Genomic DNA, 12,935 nt, shown 5'->3' with positions numbered 1-12,935 from the left:
ATTCGCAACATAATTACATCTGCTAACAAAATGCAGATATCCTTTGTTTATATACGTACATGAGGTGTTATATTTTAGATAGACTTAAGTTTTTATTAGACTTGATATATTTATCTCTGTTCATTGGTATCAAATTTAAGAACTTTCTTGATTCAAACGTTCAAGTTTCTGCAACTGTGTATGTCAAGAAATATAATGTATGTTGAATTTCTACAACATATCTATGTCCACTTCAAAATTAGTCACTGTGATCTACATTTCATTTTGTCAGAGTCATGTCATAGTTTTATAGGCTGTAGAATGCGTATCCAAGGGACTCAGTTCTACTTGCTTTGTTGTTTTTGGCTGCTTTTATTTTTCTTATAAGAAATTTACATCTTGACTAAATTATTTTGAAACTATATTTTGAACCCATGCAGTTGTACAGAGGCTGATGAGATGGAAACCAAATACAACAGAGTATTAACTGGATCATTCCTAGCATTGAGGAAGGTTCTTCTAAGCATTCTGGCATCTCAGCAAGAAAGTTTGACGGATTATCTGAAAGCTCTGCTAGAAAATGGGCAATTTTGGAAGCATGGAAAATCCAAGGTCAACATGGTGAGTTTTTGACCTAATTAGGGTGACACGTGTTACACATACATCCTGAAAATTTTATTTATAAATCTTCCATTTGAACATTTTGTGTGAACCTGTCTCAACTGTAATAAATTTGGGAGACTGACCATACTTTTGCACCTAGCATGTATCAGCTTTGGGTTTAGTTGTTTTCTCAGTAAAGTCAGGTACTTCGACTCAGTCTGGAAGCATCTAGAACATCCCCTTTGGATGGCTTGTATGTTGAGGCAGTTGAACCATCACTTTATCACAGATGTCCTGTTTAATATTAGTCTTGGCTCAAATCTTTCTAATCCCATGTATGATGTCTTTAGACTCAAATGCCAAACCTTGTACAATCAGAAACCAGACTTCATTCTGACGTACGGCATTTGAATTTATCCTTATTTATAAGCATTACAAAATAAATCTTGCAAACACTGCAAAGTTCTTTATTTTCATATCACCACCATGGCTTTCAAAACCCTGAAAATAGTATTTGATCTTTGCAGATTAAAATATCCTTAACAAATAATCTAATTTTTCAAAGTAAATTCAATGAAATCAGAACCTCATGTTGTGACCATATGTTTCTGTATACCGACAGCTCCAAAGATTGAGACAAGGTTGGAGTTGCTGCTGCAAAACCTCATACCACAACCTTGAGCCAGTTGTCAAGTTAAGCCTCTATTTTAACTGCTTAAATTACATTCAAGACTTTGAGCTACATTGAAACCTGCAAAAAACAAACTTGTAAATTTTTTAAATTCCTTTCCACACTGAAGACCTGACAAAATATGATATTTGACAACCCATTAATATTCCAGATCTTTCAGAAACATGATAGGCTCATACAGTGTGAAAAAATAATCCTGTACAGTTGGCTGCCTGATTATGTTGGTATTAAAGGTAATGCAAGAGCAGATAATTCAGTCAAAGCGCCATTGTATCCACACAAATCAGCATGTTCTTCATATTTGGCAAAATTTTGAGAATGAAAACTGCACAAATGAGCTTCATGACATCAGTTCCATCATTCAAGAGTGGCAATCCACTTATAGAACCAAGCACAAAATGTTGTTGTTGTTGTAGAGTTTAATGCCATTTTTTAGCACAAGATAGGCTATTCATGGCAACCAGTATAAATGGTGGACAAAGAATCCGGGAAAACCCCGGAAAGAACCACCGACCCACGAGAAGATAAAGGCAAGCTTTCTCACATACTTGCATTGGTCGAACATGAGACTCAAACCCACGCAGGCAGAGGTGAGATGGCAGTGATACAAAACAGTGAGCGCTTTAGATCACTCGTTCACTTGGGGGCCCATTACAAAATGGTATTGTTGTGCTGGTTGTATATTGGATTTGCACACCTGGATGAATAATTATTCTGGCATGAAGAAATTGATGCAATTGAGTGCTCTTTTACATTCCAGTAAAACTGAATAATGTGTTTCTCTATTCAGGGAGACCAGTTGTTTTTATTTTTAAATAATAAATAATGTTCTACTTGTCATAAAAACATTTTAATTGCACTAGAATCAATTTCATTTTCTGTAGGTCAAGGCTGCCATGTTTGCATTCCTCGCCAGTCTGTGTCAGACACATCCAGACTTGTCTGCCAAATATGCTATACAGATGGTACCGCTAGTTTTTCATAACATTGATGAGAAGGATCCAGCCATATGTTCATCACTCTGGGAGGCAGCTCTGTCTGTTGCAAACCATATACAGGTTAGTCTTAGCTGTGTTATTGATGTACATTTTGGATGAATATAATTTGGATGAAAGCATTTGATAAACTGATTAATTTTAGTGCTTGTACCATAAGGGCTGTTCCATTAAAACATACATAGTACCCAGGAAAGGCAGTTTTTAAAAAATATATGTCAGGTTACTTTGATTTCACAGAGTTCATATTAAAATGATAAAAAAATTTTAAATTGCATCTTTGGGTGAGTGCCCACTTTAAAATTACCTTCCCTGAGTACCATGTATGTTTTAATGGAACAGCCCTATTCAATAAACAGAAAATTAATGTTAATTTTACTTGTGATGATTTGTAACTATTTAGTTATGTTTGATTTCTTTGCAGGTTTTACTGCTGAGAAACTTGTAAACTAACCCTCTGTTGGTAAATTGTACTTTATTGAGCTGGAAGAAATGTTTTCTCCTAAATTTAAGCTGGTAGTGAACTCTGGTAGTTGGGTATTAAAGAAAAGCCATACACCTTACATAAATGTTCTAAAGATAAAAGTTGAACTCCCTCAGATCAGTTAGACTGGTTCCAGCCATTACTTTCCAATTATTCAGTTGCAACTGCCTACTTTAAAACCAGTCTTTCAGTTCAGAAGTAACTAATAATTAGTTTTGAAATATAATAAAATGAACATTTGTCAGTGTGAGTAGTTAATTAGTGCAGGACAATGCTGTTTCCTTTTCATAGTCTTAGAGTGTACATGTGTTGCAGTGCATCACATCCATGTGGTATCATGTGATGTCAACATACACATCATCATTAGGTGAAGTGCCTTGTATTGGGTTACATTATAAGCAAGTATGCATACTGGTGACTATGGTTGTGTTTAATGCAAAATTCTCATTATGATAGAGCATTGTTCCTGTAAAATGGCAATAAATTCAGTAGCAATTACCAAAATATAAGCTTCTTGCCGCATGAAGTAATCCAATACCATACCACTGTTCTAAAACTGACCATGTTAAGCTGTATACGTTGACATGAGAGCCAATCAGATACAACTGCATTGATGCTGTTTATATATCTTTATCTTCTCTTTTTCAGGATTGGACCAAATATATCAATATAAGTAAATCGTTTTGGCCAAAGCTGAGGTCCTTATTGGAAGCTGGTTTCAATGGCAACGTTGCTGCGATTGGTCCAAATCTCCTACCACTGTTCAGTAAAGTTCCTGAGGACATTCTGGGAGAAAATGGAAAATTTTACGAGGAGTTTTTCTCGTATTTCAAAAGAGGGTAATTATGTATGTTTTTTTGGAAGGATAGATGCTTATGCTTGCTTTAGATTCTTGAATACCAGCATTTGCTGTATTGTTTTGAAGTCACTGAAAATATCACCAATCAACCAATGTTGTATGTCGACATTAGAGTGAAAAATATGAAAAAGAGTGACAAAATATGTTGCTTGTATAACTGAACTATATTTTGTAATTATTGTTTAAATTCACACTGAAATAAGATAAATAAGTTGCCAAAAGTGTATATTTGTATGTAATTTTATAACTTAGACACAAAGACACAGTGATCCCATTCAAGAGTGCTCTCAGAACTCACTTATTTCGCCTGCAAGAACAAACTTAAAGACCTAATAATGTTTCCTACCTTAAATATTCTCAGCATGGTTTTTTTATGTTTTCTAATTTCATGGTGTTTGTTTTTGTAATCATATCATTATATATGTTTTTTATCTTATAGGTGTTGTCTAATGTTGTAAAGCGCTTAGAGCTTCAAAAGATTAGGCGCTATACAAAGTCCTCATTATTATTATATAATTATATAATTATTAAGACCACTCTTGGTACAAAATGTTGGTGAAGCCCTGTGATAATCTTTTTAATTTTTTTAATAGAAAATATAAATTTGCCAATGTCATAGGTTCAGAATTCTTAAAAATCTATTGACATTGACAGGAACATTTCCTACAACTTACCCTAAAAAGCAAATGTAACAATACATATATTTTTCATAAATGACCAAGATATTTTAATCATTTGTTAACAGGCTGAGTTGTCCACAGCTGACCAGTAATGCAAGTGACCTTGGGTCAGCAGTCAAGGCCTACATGGAATGTATTCAGTACTGTCTGAGACAAATGTCCAAGTCGGTGGCAGATACCACTAGAATACAAGATATGCTTTTTGATCAGGTAACTTTGCAAACTAGTTGTATCAAAATACCCACAATGCACATTCAATTCATTAAATTCATGCAACAAAATTAAAGTGCTCTTAAACGTGAAAAACAGTCAAGAAATGAAGAACATTTATGAATGTTGCATCTTTTGTCTGAGCATAGTCATTAATGAACAAGGAAATAATAGATTAATGAGTCGTAGTTTCTGGTTTTGACAGTTCTGTTTGCTTATTTGTTTCTGATGAGCTGATTTAGTTTGTTTTGGACACTCAACTGTGTGTAACTTATTATGGCATTCAGTTGTAAGCAATATGATTTTTAATGAACCTCTTAGTGCTTTCAACAGTGTGGTACACCAAAAGACAATATGTGCTCTTTTTATGTCTGTCACATTCTGTACAGTGATGCATAGAGTGATACCATGTATACTCACTGGCAAGTTGAATCCAGTTACAAGTCTGGGTCTCTGATGTCATGAGTATACATTAGAAGAAAAAACATAGATTCTGATCTGCTGGTACATTATGTGACAGCAAACCACGGTCTATGTTGTTGGCACTTAGACTTGTAAGAGAGTATGTATGAATGTGTATATGTATATGTATGAATGTATCTGTATATATATATATATATATATATATATATATATATATATATATATATATATATATATACAAACATACATATGTTCCCATGTTCATGCATGGATCTGTCTGGTGTGCCACATATTATTTCCACTGTGTAGCTTTTGAAGGAATTCAATTGATGTTTTAGCTTATCATGAAGAAAACCTAAATCAAGACTGATTTTCACTTTTTCCATCAAAATTTGAACCAGTCGTGGTCTATTTTTGACTTGGAAATTTGCTTGTGCATAGTGAAATTTGTATTTTGTCTAAATAGTCCCATTCTCACTATTGGCTCAGCTTGTTTTGAATTGTTCACCTGTAGTGCTCATGACCTGTTTAGTCTGGTTCTCCTTCTTCAGGAGAATGCCAACCTAAAAACTGATGGCTTCCAAACACCAGTATTAAGTCACAGTTGTGGAGTAGGTATATTACCAGTCTCTGGTTATGTTTGCAGTGGGAAACAATGTCACTGGATGACCATGGGAGCTAGTTGCACAGTTACTATGAAATGTGACACAAATGTATTGTAGGTATTGGAAATGTATAACTAAATTAAAGATTTCCTTATATATGATTGAATAGGATAGGAAGTATATTTAAGGGTGACCAAACATTTTTTATCAAAATCCTTTTGTCCACTTTTATGCAAGACTGTCCACACTTGAAATCAGTAAAATAAAATCTGAAAAACATATGTCTGGCATATTTAGCATTTTTCATGGTATTTATGATTTATCCTCCTTCATTTGCAAATACCAAAGAAATGTAAAGAAAAATATATATAAACTATAGATGGAGAAATTTGCAAGCAATAATAAGCAGTTCAATTCTAAGATTCAGCCAGTGTGGGCATGTGAGAAAGCTTGCCAGTAGCTTCTTGTGGGTCGGTGGTTCTTTCCGGGGTTTTCCAGGTTCTTCCTCCACCATTAATACTGGCCACCATGTATAGCTTATCGTGCTGAAAAATGGCGTTAAACCCCTCAACAACAACAACAACAACAGCAATAATAAGATGAACTATGTACTACTGGAGAAAGTACTTTGCATTATCCATCCATACATTCATAACAAAGCAAAAGATCAGTACAATGCTAAACATTTCATATATGTGATTAGTTTGTGCAAGTTTCTCCAGCCCTTTTTCACCCATCACTAGATATATGGACAAACCACCACAATCTAACTGTTCAAATACCTAACATGGGGTATGAAATGTCGGGAATCTCGAGTTAGTAGCCCAGTCTGTACAGTATTGTTTGTGGGAGAGAACAAATAGGACAATGTTAAAAATGTTTAGAAACACTTTACTTTTTTTCTCCGGAAAGGATTAACAAGAAATTTAAATATTTATTTAAGAGAATAAACATAGTAGTTTCATATAAACATTTACTTGCATAATTATTGAGGGAGAAATGATTTTCTGCAGAACATAATTTAGCAAGTGTTTGGTATATTCCCCTCCCCAGAAAATTAATAATTTGTTTTCTCATGCAAGCACCTTTGGATGCCTCTACTTCATTCTCATGGGAGCGCCTTACGATGCCTGCTGTAAACATCAGCCATTTTGAGCGGGTGTTTGTAGTGCCACCTTTGGGGAAAAACCCCTATTAGATACTACATTCATTGCTGTGAATGACCATTACGTCAGATCACATGGTCGCTGTTTATGCTCTAGTTGAAATCTGCTATTTAAAGTAACTGGGTTGTATTCTCCACTCTCCAAAATGGAGGATGTGGATTTCGTTCAGTACTTACTCAAGTTTTCATGATTAGAATCACAACTATGAAAGCTTCAACAATTTAGGTAAAGGCTCTGATATTTATGTAGGCACCATTAGTTTTTATAAATTATCAAATTCAGATGACTTACTGATGTAGATGCAAACAAAGAACTTGTAAATTTTGAGTATGAGAAATGGCAGCTACGGTTGGTCACGTGGCTTCACTAACTTGACGGTGAACGAATTCTCTCAAGATTTTAAAGCAAATAAAAATTCTGTGAAAAATAATTACACAGCTATAATGATCAGACTTTACTCTTAAATTTTTCCATACATAATAAATGTGTACCAAAAATGTCGAATAGGTAACAGGTGTTCTATTTATAGTGCACTGCACTGTGTAACTTTGCTACACATGTATCGAAGAGCTAAAAAGCCATACACTCTTTTTAGAGTCTGTGTAAGAGACTTGGACAACGAAAAGGGCAAAGTTAGAGTGCGCTTCTTTCATTACCAGAATTAACAGTAGATTCCACTGGAGAAAACATTTTTTTATTTGCTTGATAATGCTTTGAATAAACATAACTGTGAGAGATAGTTCAGTATTGTTAACATAAATAAAACTGAATTCAGATCCAGGCTCAGTAACCCAGCACTTAGTGCTTTACTAGTGTGCAGGACATCATTCTCAGCTGGTACAAAGTGTTTTGAAATGCAGTACGAGAGTCTACTGCTTTTTAAAGCTCAAAGTGTTGTATACGAAAACTTGAAGCAGTAATTGATGCTAAAAGTCCAGAGGGATAAATAAATCATTTTGTACATGTGCTTATTGAATTTTTATTATGTTATATGTGGATTACTCTTTTTCTGCTTTTATTACTCTTTTTGTCCACTTGGATTACACTTTTTCCTTGACAGGGGTTGGCATTTATGTTACAGAGATATGTGCGAAGAAACATGACAGCAAAGTAAATTTTGTAAAATTTTGGTCCAGTTTTATTAAAAGAATGAATTAACTCTCTGCCAAGTTGGAAACAAGAAAGTCCCATATGGTAGAGTGGCAAGCAAAATAAATGCATACTATTTTAATTTTCACAATATTCCTTGTTCAGTGTTGTAACATTTTTTTGGTAAGTCCTAACTTTTCCACAAGATGAATATGCCACTGTAATTTAAAGACAGTATGATGAACAATATTTGCTATGGTTTACAAGAAGCTCTCTTCATTAGTTCACAATGTTAAAACTGGCCACCTGTTGAAGACTGTACAACCTGCTGAAACATTCATAATACAGGGCACAGCAGGCAATTCAAACAAATTATGATGTGAATTAGGATTGGGCACTTTTTTCAAAACCCATCACTACAAGGCTTATAAAACTATTAAATTTTGGTGGGGACATCTGTCTCATTTGGACACATTTTTTGTGTGTGCATAGAATAATCATGTAAGATATTACTTGGAAATAAAAGAAATGAACAATATAACAGCATGCATCATGAATTTTGTGCAAAAATACTTGTCTAATAATATTTTTTCATTATGTAAGTCATTTATATGCTTGCATTTTTAAAGGAAAGAAAATGGACCTTTAAAAAATTGTCACTGATCTTTTTTATATTATTTTTAACCAGGTTCTGCCAGTTGTACAAGCATCATTAATAGAAAGCCAATCAGGTCTCAGCAGAACTCCACTCTTTGGCATGTTGGGAATGATGATGTCAGGATTGGAGCAGATGGAATCCAGCCCGGTCCAGGCAGTCTTAGGATTCTGGATTCAACTTGGGGATATCCTTCAGGAGAAAATGATGCACTTTGGCCAAGATTTAGAGGGAAAGAGCACCTTTGATGAAAAACTTGTGCATTTGGTGAAGTGTCTTCTGTATCCAAAGACTCTCACAAAGCATAAAACAGAGAGAGTAAGATTTACGTTGGAGAAAAAAGACACTTCCCATGAAATAGCAGCAATATTAGAAAGAGTTGAACTCAGCAAATGTCAGGCGGAATTTGTACAGAGATTAACGCTGACATCTTTCAAACATGCTCACGACCAGTGGAGCCCAGAGCATTTAAAACTCTTTGGACAGTTGATAGAACTAGATTCTTCAGCAACCACCGTATCAAAGGTCATTCAGTGTTGCCATAGTGATACTGTCTCTGAGGAACCCCCTGCAGACTATTTTGTATTTCATATATGTCTGCCATGGTTGAAACGCCTTCAGGAAAAGGAAGAGACTTTGGGACATGTGAAATTTTTAATACAGATTATATTTGTGTTTATTCCTGTGATTGGAGATTGTAATGTTAAAATTGTTTTGGATAAATTGTTTGAGGTAAGCATTCATTTTTTACTGCTTCTTTTGCTAGATATATAGCTTATTTATAATTAAAGTACCCTTCTTCTTAAACTGTATAATCTTTTTGGAAAAGACATTTGAGAAACAGGACTTTTTATTAGTTATTCTTTTATTTCGAGGAATTTTTCAGACCCTTGATATAATTATACATGAATGGATATCTGACTATCCCACGATACAAACAATGAATTACTGAGTCAAGATTTACTATTACAAAGAGATATTTGAATAAATTTAGTAAATTAAAATCCAGAATGTAATGCAAGCAGAGATGTGCACAGTATTTATATAGACATTTCTTCAAATATGTTACTCTGTCTTATTAATCATATTACATTACTAGTACATCCAACTTTTCTCGGCAATGAAAAAAGATGGTCACCATGTCTTTTGGCTTATTGTAGCAACAAAAGTGCCAAATGTTATCTGTCCTGGGTAGTTAGAATACAGTGGTCTCCTCATAGATGTATTTTTTGCCCATGAGTAGTTTATTTTCATTTTATCTTATATTAATCAGTGTCACCTTGTTTTTCTCAGCATGATGGTCTATAAAACTTAAAATTCATCTCAGTACTGACTCTTTTGTAAGTTATATTAAAAGATGTTGCATGAATGGTCATTTATTTCATGTAATAAATTCTTTCTGCAATTTTTTGGGCGAAATTTTATTAATTAATAAAATGACCATTCATGCAACATTTCATAATATAACTTGATTTGTATAATTGTAGGTATCAGCAACAATTAGCAGGATTAAGCGTGTGATTCCAGCATTTCAGTTAGCTGCTGATTTAGTTGTATATTGTGTAATTCAAAACATATATGCAATGTGTACCCACACTAGCCAGAGGGAAAATGGTCACCATCACTATGAAGTGATTGATTTGGGTAAATGAGAGGGAAGAAATATGTAAATAAGGATGCAGATGCCATCAGCATCATCACTGGCCTCCATTGCCAGATTTCTATGACATGATCTTTGTAGGTGAAAAGCTCTCTAGTCCAGCGGAAAAAATATGATGATCTTTGCAAATGTGGGCCTCTCATACAGTTGCTTCCCAGCTGTAACCCACATGGTCACAAACTGAACATCATGGTGCAACCTGTTAGGCAAGTACTGATAGGTTATGATGACCAGCAGAGGCCAATTGTGGACATTCTGTCATGACAAGCATACCTGGGTACTGGCTATGATCTTTTCTGATCATTACTAGACAAAGGTACTAGCCAGCCTGACAAAGACCGTGTATATTCCAACTCGGGTAAAGCCTTGACCTACCCCTTTGACTACCATGAATAGTTACGGTGATTTATTTCCCATTATAACCAGTCCACTTTGCCAAAACCAGAGCATTCCACCATGACACAGACTACTGGACCAGTACTATCAATGTAAGACAGCCCACTTGAATCAGTCCTGGATATTCCCTTACCTCATATAGACCTTAGTACTGACTATGGTGATCATTCCCTCAATAGCCAGTACTGGACTTGGGTACCAGAAGTCAGCTGGCCCCAGACTAAGTCTCCAGCTCCAACAAAGCCTTGACCTTAATCAGTTTCCTCTAGAAACAGGTACAGTGATCCATCTTTCTGGTATATATGTTATAGGTCACAAAACACATTGTCTGATAACACCAGATCACACCAGATCTGGTGCCATTTCTGTTATACGTGCCAAACTTAACTAGCACCAGATCTGGTTTACCTTTCCCACACACTATCTGACTTTGAACAAGACATGGACTGACATGAGACATCTATATCACTTTTCCCAGCTCAGACATTGCCATATACCAGCTTCCACTTCCCACATCTAGACAAAGAGCCTACATGGTACTGGACACATGGAAGCATCACGGACCATGACAGACATGTCCATCACATATACAAATCAGTTGCAACTCAGTACCAGCTAAAGCAGCATCCCATTCCTGGACACCCATCACCTGCCTTGGACCTCAAGCAACACACATGTGAAAGCCTGGTGATCACCATGTCCCATTATACTTTGCTTTCATCCTCAATCACCATTCCCAACACCCCACTTCACAAACTTAGTTGTTGTTAGAGGAGGTCAGAAAACAGACTACTGGAACAAATATGAGAATCCAAGTGGCCAGTTAATCCTGACCATTCATCAGGCTGGAAAATCATGCCTCATCTCTGTCCTCTTCCTTGTGGTGGAGATTTCTAGGATGGTCCTGCCATCTCAACTACTGAGCAGATTCTTAGAATCTTTGTCCAAACCCAGAGATGCTGAACCTACATTTGCCTTTTCCCCACCCTCTGATCCCCAAAGTCTTGCAGAAAGCAAGGGAATCTGTGTACTGAGACTACATCTGATTATTCCACACAAATGGGAAAAATCATGGATCAGTGACCTCTTTTACCTAGCAGTGGAGATCCTCACGAAGATACTGTTTTCTCCCCACCTGCTCATATAGCTGCAAATACATGTTTTCCATCTGACACCAGAGATGTTGAACCTGCATATCTCACTTGCATGCAGGAAGCCCTCTGAAATAAATGCATCTCAGACAAATAGTGGACAAAATTATTTGAGCAAGAAGGCCTACCATTTTAAAATCTTAGTCTTAAAAGTTTTCTTCCAGTGGCAGGAGTTTGCTCTTTTAAAGGCTACTATATCACAATAGCTAACTTCCTTCTGTGGCTCTTTCAGGACAGTTTAATTCCAGTCACAATCTTTGATTACTTTTCTATGATCTTAGATACATTTCACCACCATCAAAAGGAGGATATAGGCCAAAGCTAAGACATCTGATATTTTTTTGTGAATTTTTACCACCCTTGACTTGGCCCATTGTCTGATTGGAATCTTTGTGGGTTCTGACATGGCTGAATGGCTGAATTATGTACCCTTTGAAACTGTTTCCAGGGCCTTGAAGACTCCCCTCTCATACAGGACCTACTTTTTTAGTCATTTTAGTTAAAGAGAGTAAGATACATGCCTTATTAATTTACTTGAACTGTGTGCAGTTTTGCCACAATGGGTTTGTATCTCATGACACACCCTGCTGTCATTGTCAGGAACATGATTGTACTTGTGGCAAATAAGTCATGCTGTCTACTTTGGACTCTTCATATCAAGTGCATCTGCAAGACCTAGTCAGGGCTCTTAAGTGGACTTGGGTGATCAGAAGAAAAAGGTCTTGTTTAGATAAAACCACTTGAAGAAAAAGCGATAATTCATTGCAGGACTTGTTGCCCAGGATGTGATGGATCATCCACTCATTATACAAAAAAATAATGCACATTAGCTGCAGAAGTTGGGGTAGTCACCACTACCAAAGCATTCATGTGCAATCTCTCAAGGACATGATCCAAGCCATAGGATGGAGGTCATTGATGACATTTTGAAGCTTTTAAATTAGAGACCTGTCATCTCTGAGATGTAGTTTGACATGGTGGTACCATTATTAACAGTCCATCTTCCCAGGTCATTCAGCAGCTTAATGCTGGTGTGTATTTATTGTATATCTGCTGGATTTGAGGGAGCATATAATTTGTCTTTAAACTGCCTCTATGGACATGACCATGTGATAACCCTAGCTCATATCTCACACAAGACCATGTGATAACCCTAGCCCATATCTCACACTAAGCTCATAGCTGCTTCAAAATTTAGGAGACTGGAAACAGTGCAAACTATGGGCTAAGGGGATTTAACTTTCTTTAACTGTGACTTGTTCTCCTAGCATATTATGATTGGGCAATTC

General features: G+C 35.9%; 1 protein-coding gene across 1 annotated transcript in view; it reads left to right on the top strand.

Annotated features, from left to right (window-relative positions):
* Nucleotides 1–12,935, top strand: part of LOC149797107 (E3 ubiquitin-protein ligase listerin-like) — a 103,716-nt gene that overhangs the window by 17,346 nt on the left and 73,435 nt on the right. The window contains exons 6-10 of the mRNA XM_089961775.1: nt 420–600; nt 2,158–2,331; nt 3,401–3,591; nt 4,357–4,501; nt 8,473–9,171. Coding sequence (XP_089817901.1) covers nt 420–600; nt 2,158–2,331; nt 3,401–3,591; nt 4,357–4,501; nt 8,473–9,171 — 1,390 coding nt within the window. The remainder of the gene's footprint in view (nt 1–419; nt 601–2,157; nt 2,332–3,400; nt 3,592–4,356; nt 4,502–8,472; nt 9,172–12,935) is intronic.

Source organism: Sinohyriopsis cumingii, chromosome 6, assembly GCF_028554795.1.
Source record: "Sinohyriopsis cumingii isolate HCF-2022 chromosome 6, ASM2855479v2, whole genome shotgun sequence".
Classification (NCBI taxonomy): domain Eukaryota; kingdom Metazoa; phylum Mollusca; class Bivalvia; order Unionida; family Unionidae; genus Sinohyriopsis; species Sinohyriopsis cumingii.
Note: the sequence above shows the minus strand (reverse complement) of the source record. Positions and strands in the feature narration are given on the sequence as shown.